At 36.1% G+C, this 24,719-nt stretch overlaps 1 protein-coding gene across 5 annotated transcripts in view; it reads left to right on the top strand.

The window, feature by feature from the left end:
• Positions 1-24,719, top strand: part of CRY1 (cryptochrome circadian regulator 1) — a 93,103-nt gene that overhangs the window by 52,467 nt on the left and 15,917 nt on the right. For 4 of the 5 annotated variants that reach the window (XM_067697848.1, XM_067697844.1, XM_067697845.1 and 1 more), the window contains exon 2: positions 6,946-7,054. In XM_067697848.1, coding sequence (XP_067553949.1) covers positions 6,946-7,054 — 109 coding nt within the window. Of the gene's footprint in view, positions 1-6,945; positions 7,116-24,719 lie in introns of all 5 variants that reach the window. The other variant, XM_067697846.1, reaches the window with a different exon arrangement.

Genomic DNA, 24,719 nt, shown 5'->3' with positions numbered 1-24,719 from the left:
ATGAATGTCATTCGTTAGAAGGTGTTTTGGGAATTTATGGGGGCATTTTTGGTAGTCACAGTGATTGGAGGGTCCTAGTGGAATTAATGAGGAGAGACTGAGGATGGAAAACTTGCAGTGCTCAGGACAGTCTCTCAAAATAAATAGTTGTCCTGAGTCCCACATAACTTTCAAATATTATACTAGATGTTTCGTGAAACATCTAGTAAGTGAAAAACTTATTCATGATTTTCAAAATCTAGAGCCTAAACCCATTTTTATGTGTAAACACTAGGTATTTTTTACACAATTTTAATATACACTGAGTGTTCCTAAAATATATTGATCACCAATGTGAATCAAGGGAAGATTGAACTTTGTCCAGACCTCTACTAAATCTTGCTCAACATTACAGAAAACCAAAGGCAGTAACACTTATGGTATTTGAGTCACCAATAATACAACTGTATCATTCTGTTTTTGTAGCTGTTGAATTTAAAGTGATTCTGTATGTAGGTGCAGGCATCCAACTAATTCATTGTCTTTTTGTTTCATACCCAGATATTTACTTATGGTAAGTAAATGTTGCTTTTTTTTAAAATATAAATGACTTTACTTAAACTTCTCTCATATATTACATTGGAGTGTTATATTAATGCTTTAAAATTGTATATAAGGATATGTTATCTATGAATTTCATTTCAGAATTTAAAATAAGGCAGTGAAAAATATTTGTTATAAAAGGTGACGTTGTATCATGGTTTAGAGCCACTGATTTATGAACCATTAGAGCCTGGAAAAAATATAAACTTTGCTTTTAAAATACATATTTAATCCTGTTCAACATTAATATTGAACAACATGAATATTGAACACAAATATTCTGATAATTTGAATAATGTTAGATAAGAGCACTAAAAATTTGTTACAAACCATAAAAAAAGCATATGTAAACTTTATTCAATTTATAAAGAGACAAATTGCTATTTATAATTTTTGAACTTCTAATGAAGCACCAATGACTGCTTAATGACTGAGACTCTCCATTTTTTCCTTTATTATAGTTAGTATATCCAGAACTTTTATTTAAAAAAATTTAACTCTGTTGTTTCACAAGGAGGAAGGGTAGAAGAGAAGATATTTTGCATGTGATTTAATGATCTTAATTTATAGTCTGTAAATCACTTCTCTAGGGTCAGCAATGAATTGTTTTGGTTTAGCTCTTCTAAGTGTAGTTTTCATTGTTGAGCATGTGATAAGATATATTTTATAAACTAAAGTGCAGAACCAGATGGCTTTATTCTGGTATGATACGTGTTAATTCATAATGCCTTGTTTTTAGCAGGAATGGGATTATGTCGTATCTTACTGTTGCCTTTTTTAGACTATTTTATAGACAGAACTAGAAATTCTAGTTATATAAAGCTGTACTAGCATAGGCTGGAAAGTAGGTCATTGTTATGGGGAGTATACCAAACTGCCCACTGGTTGCTATAGCAATGACCTACTTTAAGAAACTATTTCTGTTGATTCATGTTGAAATCATCTTTTGGAACCAGCATAAAGAAACACACCGCATGTAATTTTTCCTAATAGCAATAAGGTAGTGATCGCTGGAGGTAAAAAAAAAAATCCTTAAAATGTTTAAAGTGAAGAAATATATTTTCTCACCTAACCCCTCTTCAATTTATTTTGAAGTGCTGCAGTTAGTATTGTAATTAAATAGTATAAGAACTGTTCTTCTGTGTAGGCAACACAATTATGCAGAGGGATATAGTGAGTTTTACTACCCTTTGGCCTATTTAAAAATCAACCTGTTACATGTAGTTAATAGCATTATTAACTGAGCCTTCAAATGGGTATGGTTTCAAGAAAACAGTAAACATGCCAAATTGGATAAGGTCTGAAAATAAGTCCCTATTAAAATTGTACCTTATGCGGGAGTTCCCTGGTGGTCTAGTGGTTAGGATTCTGGGCTTTTGCTGCCGTGGCCCTGGTCAGTCCCTGGTCGGGGAACTGAGATCCCGCAAGCTGCACGGTGGGGTCAAAAAAAAAACGTACCTTATGCAATTTCAATATATTGTATTAAATCATTCCATTCAATGTTGGATTCCTGTTCTTAGGTACATGCATTCGTAATATATAAAGTTTGAAATTGGTGTGTTCTCTGAAACACATTGAATCTGAACTCTCGCAGAACTCATTCTCTTCCCAGTTGAGGGTAAAGGATGAAAAGTTAGACTATAGAGTACCCTTTGAAGTAACATTATTCCTTCAGCACTAAAAAGAAATCTTACCTGTCAATGAGTTGATATTTTGAACTTGGTGTATTGGAGATTTTATGGTATTATCAAGGAAGAGTTATATGCTTAGAGATTAGTTGATTCAGGGTCTTAATTGCACTGTATCTTGTTGTATATATATTCATATTCACATTTGCCTTGCCTTGTGGGAAAGATTTTCATCAAACCTTTGTTCAAAGTCACATTCAGAGAAAGTTAAGAGATCAAGATGATTATGTATATAGATGTAGGCATTAACTAATTCATTATCTTCTGTTGTCATGCCCCAGTATTTACATATAGAAATACATGTTACTTCTTTCAAAACTATAAATTTTTCCCAAGGGAGAATAATTATAACTTCTGCTGAATGAATATCTACCAAGTACTAGTTATTTTATGCTCTTTCTATCCTTTCAGCAGATTTTCAAGACAACTCTATAGGTTATTTTCTACTATTTCTGATCTTTTCAACAAATTGTGTAAGGCAGGTGATGAGATTTGTTTGCCAAATGTAGAATCCAAAAGACAGGTAAAGAAAACTGTGTAGTTAGGAGTGAGACACAGATACTTAATTTGAAATCCTTGAGGAGGAGAAGGTGATCTATATATTATAGCTATCATATAACGTACAATCTGAAAGCTTCTCTAGGATGAGGTTATGTCCTTTGAGGGTTTAGGGGATGGAGAAATTACTTTCAGGTGGAAGACTGAAGATTAGTAGAATGTGAACTTAAAGACATGGGAATTGGGAAAGGTACTCCAGGCCAAGGGAAGAGCATGGAGCAAATTCCAGGAGATTGAATGTGTGGGGAAAAGAGAAGTAGTTTGGTTTGGCGGGAGGGAAAGAGGAATGGTAGGAAATGAACCCTGGAACCCTAAGTTAGTCAAACAAAATAATTTGTTCTTTATTCTATAGAGAATGAATTTTTGAAGACCTTTTTACAGGAAAGTGTGCCTCAGGAAGATTTCATATTGTGTATAAAATGGATAAGAGTGGAGAGAGATTGTTGGTAGGCAGAGCCATTTTAAGGCATTGCAGCAAATAATACTGGCAAGAGATAACAAGGGATAGAATTATTGTAGCAAGAATAGAAGTGATAGGAAGGAGGAGAGTAAAAAAATAAATAAATAGCAGTTATATAATCATGCTTACTATGGGTCAGGCACTGTTCTAAGAGCTTCACTTATGTTATTTAATTCTCACAACAATAGTATGATATGGGCCCTGTTACTATTCCAATTTAACAGATGAGGAAATTAGAACTTTTCAGGATTGATTGAGGGATAGTAACTTGTTGCTATCAATTGTTAAATTATGGGACATCTATGGAATGGAATACTATGAAACCATGAAAATTGATGCCATAGAAGTATGTCTGTTGCTTTGAAAATATGTTCACTATGTGTTAAACCAGGTTTACAGTAAATATAATATTTCTGTTTTGTTCTACTTTGAATGAATATGCTAATTGTCAATTTTATAACTCTTATGACATTTAAAAAAAGTGTATGTTTCTCTCTTCTTTACCCCCACCCCAAACTCCCTCTCCCCAAGGGTAGCTATTATTAATAGCTTGGTGAGTATCCTTCCAGTTAACAAGTAGATATATGCAAAGTAAATTTTATTTTATCAAAATAATATATGCAACAGTTTTAAAAGTCATAGTGCAAAAAGCCTTATAACAAGGACAGCATCACTGATATGTTCTCCTCCATCCTGCTCTTTTTCTCTTCTTCACAAGTCTTTTCTGAAATACCTATTTGAGTCCACTGTATCTCTGCAATCTTTATGTGAAATTATAGTGATATAAACAATAACATCCATGGAAGAAAAACACCATCAATAACATCTATGGGAGAAAAACATCATACTGCAATACAGCTTCTGTTCCTTTGTTTTATGAAGTGCCAAAACAAAATTAACTTTATGGTTGCAAAACTTTTTCCATTGCTTCAGCCCACGTCATTCTGTACAATGTTTGTTTGGTTCATAGAGTATTTATTGAAAAGCATTAAGAACGCTTATTCAGCTTGTGAACAAGAAAGGGAAAAATAAAGGGCTAATTATTAACTAATTCAGGCTTACTTGTTCATTTTATAAATGAATCAGATCCTTTTTTTTTCTTTTCCCATCTGTTGTCTATCATTGACCTGCTTGTACTACATAAAAACTTTTCTACCAAAAAAGTAGAATATGGTGAACTCTTGCTACTTACTACCAGCTCTGGTAGAGAAGATACTGAAACTAATACTACAAAAGAGATTTGAGGATTATCTCTGCCTTGGATTATCCTCCCAGGACATTTTAGTTTTGTACTGTTTAAATTTAAGAAAACTTAAAAATTGCTAGTTCATTCAACTTCTTAATTTTTGATCTGAATACTACAGGCTCTAAAATTTCTTTTGCCAAGCAAATACAGAAAACTAGATGCTTCCCAATAAACATTTATCACCAAACATGATAAGTTATTTATAGTTACAGATAATTCTACAAAACTTAGATACTTTTATATTGCTCTAACAACAAACAACAACAATATTCTCCCTAAAGTATTTACACATTGGCAGTAGTGGGTTGGGATGGGGATTGGGTATTGGGGGGTAACTCCAAACCAAGACAGAAAGGGGATGTGGTGAAATATAAATGTGAGTATATATTTGTTTACGGACAACTGTGAGACTTCCTAAGGTGAAATGGTGGGATGTCTTTAACATCCTCGTGAGTATAGCACTGTGACTTCCCAGGCCCGTAGAGATGATGATTCCTAAAGGGAAAGGAATATCAAACTTGACTAGGTATACTGATGTCACTAATAACTACAGTTGTAGAAAATTAACAAGACTTTCTTGGTGAAATTATGGGATCAGAATGGGCAAAGACAACAAAATGATCTATTCTGAATAATCTTCTAGAAAAATGCTGTCCAGTAGAACTTTCTGCAATGATGGAAGTGTTCTTCACCTGTGCTGTCCAACATGGTAGCTACTAGGCACACATGTAGCTCTTGAGAGGCCTTGAAATGTGGCAAGTGTGACTGAGGAACTGAATTTTTAATTTTAATTAATTTAAATGGCTACATGTGCCTAGTGGCTACCATATTGAACAATGCAGTTCTGAAATATGCCTTTCCATTCATTTTAACCACTCCTTCTCATAAGTAAGACACAATCATTATTCTGAAAGAGCACATGGCCTGTAGAAAAGGCAGATAGATATTTAAGATGAAAAACAAAGAAGAAACAGAGTAGAGAGGAAATAAGATATATCCAGCTGAGAGGAACAGAATCTAGATGAAATATTAGAGAAAATTAACATGAGGCAAACAATGAGGTTGAACCTTCCAGGTATCTGATATCTCTTTTGGATTTGCTCTTGTGGGCTACTCCATTTCTTCCCAATGGAAGATGCAAAGTAAGCAGTCTTCTGCCTCTGCCCCAGAATTTCCCCAGATATCTATTATGCGTAAGACTTACTGATAATTATTTCATTGAAAAAAGATCTATAGCTCCACCTGCATCATGAAACCTTTTTTGAAAAAATTAGTCTGGCATTCTCTACACTCAGAGAGTTAATGCCACATAATTTAACGTCTATTTATTATCAAATTCTTTTTCTTTAATTATATTAGAAATTTGAAAATGGGCATTATACTTTCTCTCTCGTACATAGATAATTACGATTGCTCAGAGTGATTAAATAGGATGTTACCTTTTTTTCCAGTAGAAAATGTTCTAGATTTTACAAGGTGGCTTTCCTATATGAACTTGAATTTATTTCACCAAGTTTCAACAATGAGATAAGTTCATTTAATTACTTTATTTCGTTTTTTAAATATTTATTTATTTATTTATTTTTGGCTGTGGTGGGTCATAGTTGTGGCACACGGGCTTCTCTCTAGTTGTGGCGCTCTGGCTCCAGAGCACGTGGGCTCTGCAGTTGCAGTGCATGAGCTCCAGGGTGCTTGGGCTCTGTAGTTGTGGCACGCAGGCTTTCTAGTTGTGGCACACAGGCTCAGTAGTTGAAGTGTGCAGGCTTAGTTGCCGCGCAGCATGTGGGATCTTAGTTCCCCGACCAGGGATCGAGCCTGCATCCCCTGTGTTGGAAGGCGGATTCTTAACTACTGGACCACCAGGGAAGTCCCTACTTTCTTTATATGATTTTTTTTTTTTTTTTTTTTTTTTTTTTGGTGGTACGTGGGCTTCTCACTGCTGTGGCCTCTCCCGTTGCGGAGCACAGGCTCCGGATGCGCAGGCTCAGCGGCCATGGCTCACGGGTCCAGCTGCTCCGCGGCATGTGGGATCTTCCCAGACCGGGGCACGAACCCGTGTCCCCTGCATCGGCAGGCGGACTCTCAACCACTGCTCTACCAGGGAAGTCCCTTTATATGATTTTTATGTTTACAAATTAAACTTTGCTAACAGTCACCCGTATTTAATGAAAGTTAGCAATTTAATTTAGGAACTTTATTAAAAAATACTGAGAAATTTGTGCTGTAATTAAAAAAAATTATATGATTTCTGGAAACAGTAATTTCTATATAAGCTGGAAATAATAAGATGATAAGAGGTAAAAAAGGTGATGGGGTGGCATTTCAAATTTTAGAATAACATGATTTTACATTACTTTATATCTTCTAAATATATATTTTGAAGAATTTAAATAATATTTTCCTCTCTCTAGATTTTTGCTTCAGTGTCTTGAAGACCTTGATGCCAATCTGCGAAAATTAAACTCTCGTCTGTTTGTGATTCGTGGACAACCAGCAGATGTGTTTCCCAGGCTTTTCAAGGTTATTGGAAAAATCTTTGCATAAAAAAATAATCTTTTGTCAGAGAAGACACGTATTTGGGGTAAAGTATGGGAAATATAAGTGCTTATAAATGAAATATTGTGGATATTTTCTGTATTTAATAAAAATGCTACACAGTGTAAAATCAGACAGTGAAAAAAATGATTTACAATGAAAAGTTTCTTTCTTCTACCTTAAACTGACAGTTCCCCTCTCAGAAGCAACAACTACTACCAGTTTGTGTATTCATTAGAAGTATTCTTTGCACAAATAAGAATGCATATGTGTATGTGTTTATATACACATATTTGTGTTTGTGTGAATGTTAACCATCCCCCCTTTTTAAAACCAAGGTGAGAACACGCTATGTTATACCATTCTACGCCATGCTTTATTCACATAACCATATATTTATATTTTGGAGATTGTTCCATGTTACCTTCTCAGTCTTCTTTTTTTTTTTTTTAATTTATTTATTTATGTTTGACTGTGTTGGGTCTTCGTTTCTGTGCGAGGGCTTTCTCCAGTTGCGGCGAGCGGGGGCCACTCTTCATCGAGGTGCACGGGCCTCTCACTGCCGCGGCCTCTCGTTGTGGAGCACAGGCTCCAGACGCGCACACTCAGTAGATGTGGCTCACGGGCCTAGTTGCTCCGCGGCATGTGGGATCTTCCCAGACCAGGGCTCGAACCCGTGTCCCCCGCATTGGCAGGCAGACTCTCAACCACTGTGCCACCAGGGAAGCCCCACTTTCTCAGTCTTTTAAATGGCTTCATAGTACTGCATTGTATAGATATGCTGTTAATTTTTTTTTAAATTAAAGTATAGTTAACTTACAATATCATTAGTTTCAGGTGTACAACATAGTAATGCAATATTTTTATAGATTACACACCATGCAAAGTTATTATAAAATATTGACTATATTCCCTGAGCTGTATATTATATCCCTGTGACTTATTTATTTTATAACTGGTAGCTTATACCTCTTAATCCCCTTCACCGGTTTCACCCCTACCCCTACCCCACTCCCCTCTGGTATCCACTAATTTGTTCCTTTTTGGTTTTTTAAAATTTATTTATTTATTTGGCTGCTTTGGGTTTTTGTTGCTACGCCCGGGCTTTCTCTAGTTGCAGTGAGTGGGGGCTACTCTTCGTTGCAGTGTACAGGCTGCTCATTGTGGTGGCTTCTCTTGTTGCAGAGCACGGGCTCTAGAGTGCATGCTCAGTAGTTGTGGCACACGGGCTTAGTTGCTCCACAGCATGTGGGATCTTCCCGGACCAGGGATCGAACCAGTGTCCCCTGCACTGGCAGGTGGATTCTTAACCACTGCGCCACCAGGGAAGTCCCCACTAATTTGTTCTTTGTATCTGGTGAGCCTATGTCTGTTTTGTTATATTTGTTTGCTTGTTTTTTAGATTCCACATATAAGTGAAAACATACAGTATTTGTCTTTCTCTGTCTGACTTATTTTCACTTATCATAATGCCCTCCAGGTCCATCCACATTGTCACAAATGGCAAGATTTCATTCTTTTTTATGGCTGAGTAATCTTTCAGTTTGTGTGTGTGTGTGTGTGTGTGTGTGTGTGTGTGTGTGTACATCTTTATCCAGTCATCTGTTGGAGGGCACTTAGGTTGCTTCCATATATTGGATATTGTAAATAATGCTGATATGAACATTGGGGTACATATATCTTTTTGATATAGTGTTTTTGTTTTCTTCAGATAAATACCTAGGAGTGGAATTGCTGGATCATATTACCATATTATCTGTGTTCTATTTTTAATTTTTTGAGGGTATAATTTATTTCACTAGCTTTCTATTGAACATTTAGTTATTTTTCCACAGGCCTTTTGCTAATACAAGTAATGCTGTCAGTGAACATCCTTGTTCACAAAAGAGAAATCTTTGCTCACATGTGCCAGTACATTTGTGGGACAATTCTTGTAAGACTTTCTGAGTCAAAGGGCTGTAACAATTGACATGCTACAAAACTGTAATGTTTTTAACTTGGTAGAATCTTAAAAATCTCCTAATCTTATTTCCCCCTCTTTTTTCCAAATGAAAAAATTAGTCCTAGAGAGATTAAATGAGCTAACCTAGGTCATAAAACTAGCTCATGGAAGTGTTCAGACCAGAAACTGAGTTTTCTGGCTTTGTTAATCTATCCCTTCCTATTTACTACCATTAGTATTCCTAATGTATATCTGTTTTTCTCTTGCAGCTGTTTGATTCATCAAATTTTTATAATAGCATTTTTTCTACTTCTAATGCACAAGAAAACAGTTCCTTTTCCTGAATGAAATATCCACAGTGCTGGGAATCAAACCAACACTACCTAGCCTTTTTTTCAGCAGTGTGAAAGAACCTTTTAATGTTTAGAGTTTGGCTAATACAACTCTAATACAAAATTTTCACTAGTTGTAGCTAGTGAAAATTTATTTTATAAAAGTTTTCGGGCTTCCCTGGTGGCACAGTGGTTGAGAGTCTGCCTGCCGATGCAGGGGACACGGGTTCGTGCCCCGGTCCAGGAAGATCCCACATGCTGCAGAATGGCTGGGCCCGTGAGCCATGGCCTCTGAGCCTGCACGTCTGGAGCCTGTGCTCTGCAACGGGAGAGGCCACAACAGTGAGAGGCCCGCGTACCGCAAAAAAAAAAAAAAAGTTTTCTTACTACTGTAGCTACTTAGAGTCAGAATTTAACCAAGGTACATGGAAGAGCTCTGAGAAGAAAGGATATCAAAAACAATGGTGATAGTTTATCAGCATCTCACAAGTATAAAAGTATATGTGAATAACTGCTCAACCCTATCTAAATCCATGTGTTATAAGTAAAATGAATCTTAAGAGGATTTTAAGTACCTTTAAAATAACAAAACATTTACCTGCTTTTAAAAAAATGGTTTAACTCCGCAAGTCTTTTGTGTTCTTTATTTTGAGCTTTCTTCTGCCTGAAGTAACATATTATTGGATCAAACTATCTTCTGTATATAGATGATGTCCTGTCTTGTTACTTTGGCAGAGAGGCAATGGTTTATGCAAGGGCCATAAAATACAGATACGTGAATATACTTTAATATACCTAGAGTGCTTATTATTGTATTCTGATACAGTAGTCTATATAAAATGTCATTTATGAAAACTTTCAGATTTATTTAATATGTCTGAACCATAGAGGGAGTTAATTCCTCTTTTTATTGTATTGATATTTTTATTTTTACTTTTTGTTTAGAGGTACTATATGCATGTGTTTCCAAAAAAGAGCCCAAGAGTATGTACGATAAAAAGCAGGTCTCCTTCTCATCCCTAACCCTTACACCCCCAGCTTCTCTGAGGAGGAAGATTCTTTTGTCAGTAACTAGCTGACTCATTTACATTACTGTCTCTGGTTTTATTATTCTAGTACAGCAGATAGTGAGAACTTTAATAGGTAAATAATCCAGCTTCCCACATTGGAGGTAAAACTGGTTTAGACCTGATAACAGTACCTTTAGTTTACTGGGGTGGAAATAGTGATTTCAGTACTGATGTCTCCTCTAGTGTGCACCTTCTTTCTATAGCATTCACTCATTTAATTCTGTTTATACTAAGTAGATTTAGGAATGGGGCCAGAGCATTTTTATAAACACATTTTTACACACATCTATGTTGGATAAACTTGTTTTTTCTTACGTGTTTTCTACTTAGAATTTTTCTCAGTTAAATTCTAACTTAATATAAGCTGACAACATGGCTTTTTTTTTTTTCTTTTCATGTTCTACTGAATAAATGATAAACTTAGCAGACACTAGCCTAGGCAAAACTTGAATGACAGTATTAATCATAGGTATCTTATATAAATTATTGTTATTATGCAGTTAAATCTTATATCTTCTACATTTGGTGCCAGAGTGATAAGCTACCAAGACCACGCATATTCTAGGGCCTGCAGAAACTTTTTATGAAGAGTTTAAAGTATTGGTTTAAAACATTCCCATTATATCCAAGAGACAGAGACATGTGTCTAAAGTCTTTATAGATGGACACACTGAAGCATAATAAAATGTTTTGTTCAAAATCACAGAATAAATCAAAGAAGGACATATAAAGCCACTAACGTTTCACATGCATAAATTTATATTATGCTTTTTGAGTCATTTTGGATTCTTGCTTTATTATTTCATGGTACATGCTCATTTGAATAAGATAATTCATTCAACAGATACTGATTGAGTGCCTGCTATGTACATGGCAGTGTTCAAGGTGCTGGGGGTATACTGGTGAACCAAACAGAAAAAGTTCCTACCTTCACTGAGCTTACACTATATTGGGAAGCAGGCCAATAATAAGTAAATATGTAATGTCAGGTGGTGATAGGTACTAAAATAAAATGTGGGATAGAAAGTCCCAAGGTGAGGGAAGGATAGTTACTTTATATGGAATCATGGAAGGCCTCACTGATAAGGTAGCCTTTGAGCAAATATATGAAGAGATTGAGCCATGCAGATATCTGGGGTGTGATATATTGAATCCACAAAATTTTGCAGCTTGTTCATCAAAAGGTAGAGTTTATTTTCTCACTCCCTTAAATCTGGGTTGGCCTTATATCTTGTTTTCACTAAGTGCCAAAGGAGATACCGAGTGCCAAAGGAGATACCAAGTTTCAAATCCTAGGCCTCAAGCGACCTTGCAGCTTCTACCTTTGCCCACTTGGAATGCTCCTTGTACCATGTAAGGACTGGGCTAGAATGTCAAATTATGGGAGACCACGTTTAGAGAGAGTGGGCCAACCAACAGCCAGCACCAAGGTCTGAAATGTGTGAGAGAGGTCATTTAGATGCTCTGGCAGCAGCCAAGCTGCCAGCCGACTGCAAGCTTGTGAGTGAGCCCAGGTGAGACCAACAGAAGAACCATCTAGTTAACTGACAGACTTGGAGAATTAATCAGTTGCTTTAAGCTGCTAAGCTACTGCAGTTTGGGGAAAGAGTGTCACAGGCAGAGGGAACAGCAGTTACAAAGGCCCTGATGTGGAAGTGTGCCATGACTTATTTAGGAACAGCAAGGAAGGAGGCCAGTGTGCTCTAGCCAGAGCACAGTGAGTGAAAATAAGACATAAGGTCAGAGAGGTTGCAGGAGCCAGATCACAGGGCTTTACAATGTTAAGAACTTTGGCTTTTAATCTGAGTGAAATGGGATGCCATGGGACATTTCTGAGTAGGGGAGTGACATGATTTCACTTACATTTAAAAGAATCACTCTGACTATAGAGAATAGATATTGGAGAATGGAAATGCTGTAAAGACTTAAGCAGAAAGATCAATTAGGAGACCATGACAGTTATTTGGAAACAAGATGATGGTGACTAGGACTAGAGTAGCAGTAGGGGTGTTGAGAAGTGGTAGGATTTGGGTATATTTTTTAAATAGGACTATAGGGTTTGTTTATATGTGGTATTTGAGAGTCAAGGATGACTGCTAGGTTTTTAGCCTGGGCAAATGACACAGTGGGTTGCCATTTAGTGAGATGAGGAAGACTATATAGGAGGAACAAGTTTAGGGAAAAATCAGGAGTTCACCTTTTTTAACATTTTAAGTTTGAGATGCCTTTTAGACCTCTGAATGTATTTGCTGAGTGGGATTCAAGTCCAGAGCTCAGGGGAGAAGTTTGTACTAAATTTAGGAACCTTAAACATGTAAATTGTGTTTAAAACCCTGAGACTAGATTTATGGAGTAAAGGAAGGAGTAATGGATGGATGCGTGGAAATTTTTAGAGCTTTACCTTTATGTTTGGGTTATTTTGTGAGATAACATTTTTAAATGTAATTATACTACTTTAAATGCTTTCTCCCAGGAAGTTTGTTATTTATAACTTTGTTTTCTAAAAATTTTATGTTTCTTAATTATTTTCACAGTACTGACATGGCAGATTAGAATTTCAGGAAGCCCTAGTCACAGAGTAAGTTTACACCCACTCTCCAGTTCTTTCTTACAGTGCCTTCATGGAGTACCAGTGGCAGTGTGCCAAAGGCTGGAGCGAGGCAGAAGAGAGGAATCCCTCATTGAAGTGCACTGGGCATTCACTTAGTGCAAAGTAGCAGTTCACTGAAGCTGGAGACAGGACATCAGGGTAGAAAGATGCCTCCAGAGGTGTAGAAAATTAGGGGACAGGGCTAGAAAACAGAGAAGTCCTTAGCAACCATAAAGCTGTTGGGTAGACAGCAAAGCAGAGAGAGATGTCCTATAGTTTGTAAAGCTAGTGACTGTGCTGTAAAGCCGAGAGAGACATCTGGAGTCTTGTTAATACTCACATTTCAAGCCCTGTTGAAGAAAAATCTGAATCCTGCCCTCAAAATATTTGAAGCCAGTGGTGAATGAAATTTAATTACAGCAGCAACAAAGCCCAGACCCAGCTCAATTACTGACTCCAGCAATTCAACTTCTATCAGAGCAAAGACTATGCACTTTTCTAGAGATAAATGTTGTTTATTGCGTTTTAGTCTTTTATAACATTGTCTGTTGTATGATCACAAATTATGAGACACATGAAGAAGCAGGAATATGTAACTTGCAATCAAGTAAAAGAAAAACTGTCAGTAGAACCAGTCCCACAGTTGATGCAGATGTTGGGATTAGAATAAAGAAAGGACTTTACAATAATTATGCTGTAGATAGTAGAGGATCTAGTCAACAGGTGAAAAACTATGTAAAGAGATGGTAATTTTAGTACAAAAATGGAAAGTATTAAAAAGAACCAAATGAAACTCCTAGAACTGAAACATGCAATATCAAAAATGAAAATTCATTAATTGGGTTTATCCAGATTGAACAGAGCAGAACAAAAGATCAGTGAAGTTGAAGACAGTATCCCAGCTGAAGCACAAAGAGGAAGAAGATTTTTTTAAAAAGGGAATAGAGTGTCTGAGACTTGTGGAAAAATAGTAAATGGCCTAACATATCCATAATTGTAGACCTATAAAAAAGAGGGAGAGAGAGATTGGGACAGAAAAAAAATATTTGAAGAGATAATTGAGTTTCCAAAATTGATGGACGATATCAACCTACAGTGCCAAGAAGCTCAACAAACCCCAAACAGCATAAACATAAAGGAAACCACATCTTACCACATCATAATCAATTAACTGAAAACCAAAGATAGAAAAATTTATAAGCAGCCAGAAGAGAAAGGACATATTCAGGGAACCACAGTAAGAGTGTTCAATGGTTTCTTATTAAAAAGAAAAGTCCAGAAGACAATGGAATGGCATTTTTAAAAAGCTAGAAATAGTAAAAATATTCATTTTTTTAAAAGAGAAGGCACAATGAAGGCATTTTCAGTCAGACAAATGCAGAGAGAATTTATTTCCATCAGATCTATACTATAAGAAATATTAAAAGGGGACTTCCCTGGTGGCACAGTGGTTAAGAATCTGCCTGCCAGTGCAGGGGACATGGGTTCAATCCTTGGTCTGGGAAGATCCCGCATGACTCGGAGCAACTAACCCCTTGTGCCACAATGACTGAGCCTGCGCTCTAGAGCCTGTGAGCCACAACTACAGAGCCCATGTGCCACAACTACTGAAGTCCATGCGCCACAATTACTGAAACCCGTGCGCCTAGAGCCTGTGCTCCACCAACAAGAGAAGCCACTGCAATAAGAAGCCCACACACTGCAACAAAAAGTAGCCCCCCTTTGCCACAACTAGAGAAAGCCCGTGCGCAGCAATGAAGACCCAACACAGCCAAAAATAAATAAATAAATAAATAAATTTATTTTTAAAAGAAATATTAAAGGAAGTTCTGCTAGGTAAAAGAAAATAATTCTAGGCTAAAGACAGAATCTTCAAAGAAGGAAGAGCACTAAAAATATGGGTAAATATAAAAGACCACTTTTTTTTTAGTTATGTATATTAATATATCCTATTTTCCTTTAAAAAGACCATTGACAGGTTAAAACCAGCTAATATTGATAAATTGTAGGGAATAATATGAATATAGTGGGGCTTGAAACATATATAGAAATAAAATCTGTAACAAGATCACACAAGGTAGGAAGAAGGTAAATAGAAGTATGTGTAAATTCTTACATTATTCAAGTGTAATATATTATTTGAAGGTAGACTGTGATAACAATACATATTGTGATCTAAAATAACCCAAAGAGCTATTTCTAAAAAGTTAATAGAGGAATTTTAAATGGAATACTAAAAATATTACTCATTCAAATGAAGGCAGGTAGGGGGCACAGAGGAGTAAAAGAAGAGATGGGCAAACGGAGAACTTACCAACATGATAAAATTAAACACAACTATATCAATAATTATATTAAATGTAAGTGGTCTTTTTTAAACTCTCCATTTAAAAGACAGTTTATCAGACTACATAAAAAGACAAGCAAGAACCAACTATATGCTGATTAGAAGAGACACTTTAAATATGAAGAAACATAGTTTGAAATAAAAGAGACTGAGAAAGATGTACTTTGTAAGAAGTAAGATAAAGAAGTAGAATTCAAGACAAAATTACCACAGATGAAGAGTAAAGTCTCACATCAAAAATATATAACCTGGACTTCCCTGGTGGCGTAGTAGTTAAGAATCCACCTGGCAAGGCAGGGGACACGGGTTCCTTCCCTGGTCCGGGAAGATCCCACATGCTGTGGAGCAGCTAAGCCCATGCACCACAACTACTGAGCCTGCACTCTAGAGCCCGTGAGCCACAACTACTGAGCCCACATGCCACGACTACTGAAGCCCACGTGCCTAGAGCCCATGTTCCACAAGAGAAGCCACCACAATGAGAAGCCTGGACACCACAACGAAGAGTAGCCCTGGCTTTCCACAACTAGAGAAAGCATGCACACAGCAACGAAGACCCAATGCAGCCAAAAAGAAAGAAAGAAGGAAAGAAATGTATTAAAAGAAAAAGTATAACCATCATGAATATGTATTATCTACTAATAGCATAAAAACACATGAATCTCAAACTGATAAAACTAAAAGGAGAAATAGATAAATTCATAATCATAGTTGGTGATTTTTACATCTCATTTATTGATTATACAAAAACTAATAAAGATATGGATGATATGAATAACACTATGAAATCAATTTGATGTAACTGATATTTGTAGAACACTACACCCAAGAACTAGAGGATGCACATTATTTTCTTGTGCATATGAAACATTTACCAAGATAGACCATATGTTCAGTCGCAAAACAGTTATCAACAGATTTCAAGACTGAAATCTTACAGAATAATATTCTCTGACTTCAACAGAATTAAATTAAAATGAATAGCAAAAATGTGTTCTTTCCAAGAAGTTTGATTGAATTACTGTATACATTTACTGTCCTATGTGACAGTTTTATCATTGTTAGAGATTTCAGTAATTAAAATGGGAAACAGAAGCTTAGGTTATTTTCCTTATCAAAACTATGTTCACTGGAGCCACAATATTATGGTTTTTGTGCTCATGTACATTGCATGTCTTAAGCTGAGTGCAGTTTAGGGGATCCTTTCTAATTACAGGAAGGTGCTTCTTTCCTTCAACACTGTGATCTGACATGTGACAAATCTGTACTATACACTATGTAAATGGCTAACAAGTGAATTGCAAACCAACTGAATGTACAAATCTTAGTGCTGGTGCTGAAATCTCTTCAGAATAGAAGAAATCAGAATAGCTGAAATCTCTTCATCATGATCTCAAAGTTTGTTTCAAAATTTGCAGGCATCAGGTGTCAATCAACACTGAAGATGAAACAGTAATGAATGTTGAATTCTCATGCTTTAGGTGTAGTTCCTTATTAGAGTTTTTGGTTCTCTGCTATTTTTACCATACTGTTTCATTTAAATTTCCTATAGGCTAACTTCATTTGTGCGATTGAAATAAAATTGCAGTATATAAAAAATAAGTAAAATTTAAAATAAAATGAATAGCAAGAGAATAGCAAATCTTTGTAACTGAATGATAATGGAAATATGGTATATCAAACATACCGTATTTGAATACGGTATATCAAAATTTATGAGATTCAGCTATAGTAGTGCTTAGAGGAAAATTAATAGCTTTCAATACTCTATTAGAAAAGAATCAAAGAACTAAGTTTCTACCTTAAAAAATAGAGAAAGAACAAATTAAACCAATAGTAGAAGAAAGGAGATAATAAGGAGAGGAATGGAAATCAATGAAACTGAAAGCAGACAAACAATAGAGAAAATAAACATGGAATAAACAATTTCTTGTCTCTCGGCTCCAAATCCACCCTTCTTTGCCCTGCTTTGTGATACTGAAGCTGGATGCTGTAAACTTTCTTCCTTTGCTGGCTGGCTTGATTTTAGGTTTTGTCAGTAGAAATTGCTGTTGGTTCTTTGTAAGGTCACAGCAGGAGAGAAGGGGCTTTCTTTTTGGTATCTTTATACTTTTTTTCCTAGCACCTTAGCCAGCAAATGAGCATGTGGGAGGACCAGTAGCACTTACCTCAGTAGCCCTCACCTCAGTAGCCCTCCTGGACAAGCTCCAGCTCATTCACACCCTCTGGCATATTTCTCTGCCATGTAGTGGACTGATTCTACAGATCAGCTCCAGTCAGCCCATACCCTGCAGGAAGTTTCTCAGCCACCAACTGGGCTGTTCCTAGGAACCAGCTCTGGCCCTAGCCCTCTGGCAGGTTTCTTCGCTACAGGGAAGGTTGTTCTTGAGTCAGCACACCCCATACAATGAGGTGTGAATCTCTGCAGCAGGGAAGAAAGGGAACTTTCTTAATTCATTGCTTAATTATTTTCCCTCCATTTAGAGGTGGTAGCTGCTTTTGGACACCTTAGAACAATACTATCCAACAGAAGCTACATGTGTAATTTAAAATTTTCTAATAGCCACCTTTAAAAAAGGAAAACGTGAAGTTAATTTTTTAGATTTATTTAACACTGTATGTCTAAAATATTATCTTTTCAGTATAAAATCATTACAAAACAAACTATTTTAACCTTTTTTTATATGAAGTCTTTAAAATCCACTGCATATTTTATGCTTATAACACATCTCCATTCCAACTAGCCACATTTCAAGTGCTCAGAACCCACTTCAGTGGCAAGTGGTTATCTACCATATTGGACAGTATATAGCCTTAACTCTTCTTTTACTTGCTGACAATTCTTCAGGTTAAATTTTCCCTGTTCAAATTACTAATGTGGTTTCTGTCTACTGACTGAACTCTGATTGATTCAGAGTTCAGTTTTCTTTTGAAAAGATTAATAAAATTGATAAACTCCTAGCAATACTGATCAGGGCCAAAAAGGGAGAAAACACAAATTACCTTAATCAAGAATAAAAAAGGGGACATCACGAGAGAGTCTCTAAACTTTAAAAACATAATAAAGGATATTGTAAACATCATAATACCAATATATTGTACAACTAAGATGAAATGAAAAATATTCTTGAAAAGTGCAACTTACTAAAATTCTCAGAAGAAAGAGAAAGAAAAATTGAATAGCCCTCTCTTAAAGAAATTGCATTTGTAATTATAAAAACCTTCCAATAAGTAAAACTGCAGTTCCCAGGTGGCTTTACTTGTGAATTCTACCACATATTTAAGAAAGAAATAATACCAGTCTTATGACACTCTTTCAGAAAACAGAGGATAATATTGGGCACACTGAACTTGTTTATGAGGCCAGCATAACTCATACCAAAACCTGATGAACTTTTAAGAAAGAAAAAAAAAGTATAGCCAAGTGTCCCCCATAACACACACTCAGATATCCTTAATATATCAACAAATAGAATTTAGCAATATTTTAAAATAATACTACATCATGATCAGTGGGGTTTATTTCAAGAATACAAAGTTGGTTCAACATTATAAAATTAACAAGCCTATTAATGGAGTAAAGGACAGGGTATTATGATTGTCTCAGTAGATGAAGAAAAATCATTTGACAGAAGTCAACACCCATTTATAATTTTTAAAAACTTTATGCAAACTATATGCAAACTAGGAATAGAAAATTGATAAATATCAATTTGGTAAGGATTGTCCACAAAAAGCATAGCTAACATCATACTTAACTGTGAAACATTGAATGCTTTACACCTAAGATAGGGAGCAAAGCAAGGATATTCACTTTCACCACCTACTGAAAAGTCTAGCCAGTGTAATTAAGAGTAGATAATTAACTTACCAGCTCTCCCTCACCCCCATATCCTCTATCATAGCATCCTATTTTTTTTCTAATAGTTATTATATATTTAATTATTTATTTACCTCTGTAAGTTCCTCAGTAAGTTCCAGGAGGGAGGAGTAGAATTGCTTCACAATACTGTGTTTCTGTTGCATGAAAAAGTGAATCAGCCATATGCATACACATGTCCCCATATCCCCTCCCTCTTGAGCCTCCTTCCCATCCTCCCTATCCCACCTCTCTAGGTCATTGCAAAGCACTGAGCCGATCTCCCTGTGCTATGCTGCTGCTTCCCACCAGCCAACTATTTTACATTTGGTAGTATATATATGTCAATGGTACTCTCACTTCACCCCAGCTTTGCCCTCCCACCCCATGTCCTCAAGTCCATTTTCTGTGTCTACCTCTTTATTCCTGCCCTGCAACTAGGTTCATCAGTACCACTTTTTTTTTTTTTTAGATTCCATATATATGTGTTAGCATACAGTATTTGTTTTTCTGACTTCACGCTGCATGACAGTCTCTAAGTCTATCCACCTCACTACAAATGACTCAATTTCATTTCTTTTTATGGCCGAGTAATATTCCATTGTATATATGTGCCATATCTTCTTTATCCATTCATTTGTCGATGGACATTTAGGTTGGTTCCATGTCCTGGCTATTGTAAATAGTGCTGCAATAAACATTGTGGTACATGTCTCTTTTTGAATTATGGTTTTCTCAGGGTATATGCCCAGTAGTGGGATTGCTGGGTCATATGGTAGTTCTATTTTTAGTTTTTTAAGGAACCTCTGTACTGTTTTCCATAGTGGTTGTATCAGTTTACATTCCCACCAACAGTGCAAGAGGGTTCCCTTTTCACCACACCCTTTCCAGCATTTATTGTTTCTAGATTTTTTGATAATGGCCATTCTGACTGGCATGAGGTGATACCTCATTGTAGTTTTGATTTGCATTTCTCTAATAATTAGTGATGTTGGGCATCTTTTCATGTGCCTCTTGGCCATCTGTATGTCTTCCTTGGTGAAATGTCTGTTTAGGTCTTCTGCCCATTTTTTAACTGGATTGTATGTTTTTTTGATATTGAGCTCCATGAGCTGTTTGTATATTTTGGAGATTAATCCTTTGTCTGTTGTTTCACTTGCAAATATTTTCTCACATACTGAGGGTTGTCTTTTTGTCTTGTTTATTTTTCCTTTGCTTGCAAAAGCTTTTAAGTTTAATTAAGTTCCATTTGTTTATTTTTGTTTTTATTTCCTTTACTCTAGGAGGTAGGTCAAAGATCTTGCAGTGGCTTATGTCAAAGAGTGTTTTTCCTATGTTTTCCTCCAAGAGTTTTATAGTGTCTGGTCTTACATTTAAGTCTTTAATCCATTTGGAGTTTATTTTTGTGTATAGTGTTAGGGAGTGTTCTAATTTCATTCTTTCACATGTAGCTATCCAGTTTTCCCAGCACCACTTATTGAAGAGGCTGTCTTTTCTCTTTGTCATAAATTAGGTGTCCATATGTGCGTGGGTTTATCTCTGGGCATTCTGTCTTGTACCATTGATCTATATTTCTGTTTTTGTGCCAGTACCATACTGTCTTGAGTACTGTAGCTTTGTGGTGTAGTTTGAAGTCAGGGAGCCTGATTCCTCCAACTCCGTTTTTCTTTCTCAAGGTTGCTTTGGCTATTCGAGGTCTTTTGTGTTTCCATACGAATTGTAAGATTTTTTGTTCTGATTCTGTGAAGAATGCCATTGGTAGTTTGATAGGGATTGCATTGAATCTGTAGATTGCTTTGGGTAGTATAGTCATTTTCACAGTATTGATTCTTCCAATCCAAGAACATGGTATATTTCTCCATCTGTTCATGTTATCTTTGATTTCTTTCATCAGTGTTTTATAGTTTTCTGAGTACAAGTCTTTTGCCTCCTCAGGCAGGTTCATTCCTAGGTATTTTATTCTTTTTGTTGCAGTGGTAAATGAGAGTGTTTCCTTAATTTCTCTTTCTGATTTTTCATTGTTGGTGTATAGGAATGCCAGAGATTTCTGTGCATTAATTTTGTATCCTGCAACCTTACCAAATTCACTGATTAGTTCTAGTAGTTTTCTGGTGGCATCTTTAGCATTTTCTAGGTATAGTATCATGTCATTGGCAAACAGTGGCAGTTTTACTTCTTCTTTTCTAATTTGTATTCCTTTTATTTCTTTTTCTTCTCGGATTGCTGTGGCTAGGACTTCCAAAACTATGTTGAATAAGAGTAATGGGAGTAGACATCCTTGTCTTGTTCCTGATCTTAGTGGAAATGCTTTCAGTTTTTCACCATTGAATATGATGCTTACTGTGGGTTTGTCATGTATGGCCTTTACTATGTTGAGGTAGGTTCCCTCTATGCCCATTTTCTGGAGAGTTTTTATCATAAATGGGTGTTGAATTTTGTCGAAAGCTTTTTCTGCATCTATTGAGATGACCATATGGTTTTTATTCCTTAATTTGTTAATGTGGTGTATCACATTGACTGATTTGTGTATATTGAAGAATCCTTGCATCCCTGGGATAAATCCCACTTGATCATGGTGTATCATCCTTTTAATGTATGATTGGATTCAGTTTGCTGGTATTTTGTTGAGGATTTTTGCATCTATGTTCATCAGTGATATTACTCTATAATTTTCTTTTTTTGTGATACCTTTTTCTGGTTTTGGTATCAGGGTGATGGTGGCTTCGTATAATTAATTTGGGAGTGTTTCTCCCTCTGAAATTTTTTGGAAGAGTTTGAGAAGGATTGGTGTTAGCTTTTCTCTAAATGTTTGATAGAATTCGCCTGTGAAGCCATCTGGTCCTGGACTTTTGTTTGTTGGAAGATTTTTAATTATGGTTTCAATTTCATTACTTGTGATCGGTCTGTTTATATTTTCTAATTCTTCCTGGTTCAGTCTTGGAAAATTGTACCTTTCCAAGAATTTGTCCATTTCTTCGTGGTTGTCCATTTTATTGGCATATAGTTGTTGCAGAGTCTCTTATAATCCTTTGTATTTCTGCAGTGTCAGTTGTGATTTCTCCTTTTTCATTTCTTTTTTTAAAAATTTATTTATTTTATTTATTTATTACCTTTGGCTCTGTTGGGTCTTTGTTGCTGTGCGCGGGCTTCCTCTAGTTGTGGCGAATGGGTGCTGCTCTTTGTTGTGGTGCACGAGCTTCTCATTGCGGTGGCTTCTCTTGTCATGGAGCACGGGCTCTAGAGTGCAGGCTCAGTAGTTGTGGTGCACAGGCTTAGTTGCTCTGCGGCATGTGGGATTTTCCCAGACCAGAACTCAAACCTGTGTCCCCTGCATTGGCAGGTGGATTCTTAACCATTGTGCAACCAGGGAAGCCCCTCCTTTTTCATTTCTAATTTTATTGATTTACATCCTCTCCCTTTCTTCCTTGATGAGTCTGGCTACGGGTTTATCAATTTTGTTTATCTTCTCAAAGAACCAGCTTTTAGTTTTATTGATCTTTGCTATTGTTTTGTTTCTATTTCATTTTTTTCTGCTCTGATCATTATGACTTCTTTCCTTCTACTGACTTTGGGTTTTCTTTGTTCTTCTTTATCTAGTTGTTTTAAGTGTAGGGTTAGATTGTTTATTTGAGATGTTTGTTTCTTGAGGTGAGATTGTATTGCTATAAACTTCCCTCTTAGGACTGCTTTTGCTGCATCCCATAGGTTTCGGGTCCTCGTGTTTTTGTTGTCATTTGTTTCTATGTATTTTTTAAATTTCTTCTTTGATTTCTTCAATGATCTCTTGGTTATTTAGTAGTGCACTGTTTAGCTTCCATGTATTTGTGGTTTTTTTCCTGTAATTGATTTCCAATCTCATAGCGTTGTGGTCAGAAAAGGTGTATGATATGATTTCAGTCTTCCTAAATTTTCCAAGGCTTAATTTGTGACCCAAGATGTGGTCTATTCTGGAGAAGTTCCATATGCACTTGAGAAGAAAGTATATTCTGCCACTTTTGGGTGGAGTGTTCTATAAATATCAGTTAGATATATCTGGTCTATTGTATCATTTAAAGCTTGTGTTTCCTTATTTATTTTCTGTTTGGATTATCTGTCCATTGGTGTAAGTGGGGTGTTAAAGTCCCCTGCTATTATTGTGTTACTGTCGAATTCTCCTTTCAGGGTTGTTAGCATTTGCCTTATGTATTGAGGTGCTCCTGTGTTGGAGCATAAACATTTATAATTGTTATATCTTCTTCTTGGATTGATCCTTTGATCATTATGTAGTGTCCCTCCTTTCCTCTTGTAACAGTCTCTATTTTATCTGATACGAGTATTGCTACCCAGCTTTCTTGATTTCCATTTGCATGGAATATCTTTCTCCATCCCTTCACTTTCAGCCTGTATGTGTCCCTAGGTCTGAAGTGGGCCTCTTTTAGACAGCACGTATATGGGTCTTGTTTTCGTATCTATTCAGCCAGTCTCTGTCTTTTGGTTGGGGCATTTAGTACATTTACGTTCAAGGTTATGATCGATATGTATGTTCCTATTACCATTTTCTTAATTGTTTTGGGTTTGTTTTTGTGGGTCTTTTTCTTCTCTTGTGTTTCCCACCTAGAGAAATTTCTTTAGCATTTGTTGTAAAGCTGGTTTGGTGGTGCTGAATTCTCTTAGCTTTTGCTTGTCTGAAAAGCTTGTGACTTCTCCATCGAATCTGAATGAGAGCCTTGCCGGGTAGAGTAATCTTGGTTGTAGGTTTTTCTCTTTCATCACTTTAAGTATATCCTGCCACTCCTTTCTGGCCTGTAGAGTTTCTGCTGAAAAATCAGCTGATAACCTTATGGGGATTCCTTTGTATGTTAGTTTTTGTTTTTCCCTTGCTGCTTTTAATATTTTTTCTTTGAATTTAATTTTTGTTAGTTTGATTAATATGTGTCTCGGTGTGTTTTTCCTACAGTTTATCCTGTATGGGACTCTCTGTGCTTCCTGGGCTTGGGTGACTATTGCCTTTCCCATGTTAGGGAAGTTTTCAACTATAATCTCTTCAGATATTTTCTCAGAGCCTTTCTTTTTCTCTTCTACTTCTGGGACCCCTATGATCCAAATATTGGTTCATTTAGTGTTGTCCCAGAGGCCTCTGAGATTGTCTTCAATTCTTTACATTCTTTTTTCTTTATTCTGCTCCTCAGCAGTTATTTCCACCCTTTTGTCTTCCAGCATACTTATTCGTTCTTCTGCCTCAGTTATTCTGCTATTGATTCCTTCTAGTGTATTTTTCATTTCAGTTATTGTGTTGTTCATCTGTTTGTTTGGTCTTTTAGATCTTTGTTAAACATTTCTTGTATTTTCTCAATCTGTACCTCCTTTCTATTTCCGAGATTCTGGATCATCTTTACTATCATTACTCTGAATTCTTTTTCAGGTAGATTGCCTATTTCCTCTTCATTTATTTGATCTTGTAGGTTTTTACCTTGCTCCTTAATCTGTGACATATTTTTTTGCCATCTCATTTTTTTTTTTTTTTTTTTTTT

This window comes from Pseudorca crassidens, chromosome 11, assembly GCF_039906515.1.
Source record: "Pseudorca crassidens isolate mPseCra1 chromosome 11, mPseCra1.hap1, whole genome shotgun sequence".
Taxonomy (NCBI): domain Eukaryota; kingdom Metazoa; phylum Chordata; class Mammalia; order Artiodactyla; family Delphinidae; genus Pseudorca; species Pseudorca crassidens.
Note: the sequence above shows the minus strand (reverse complement) of the source record. Positions and strands in the feature narration are given on the sequence as shown.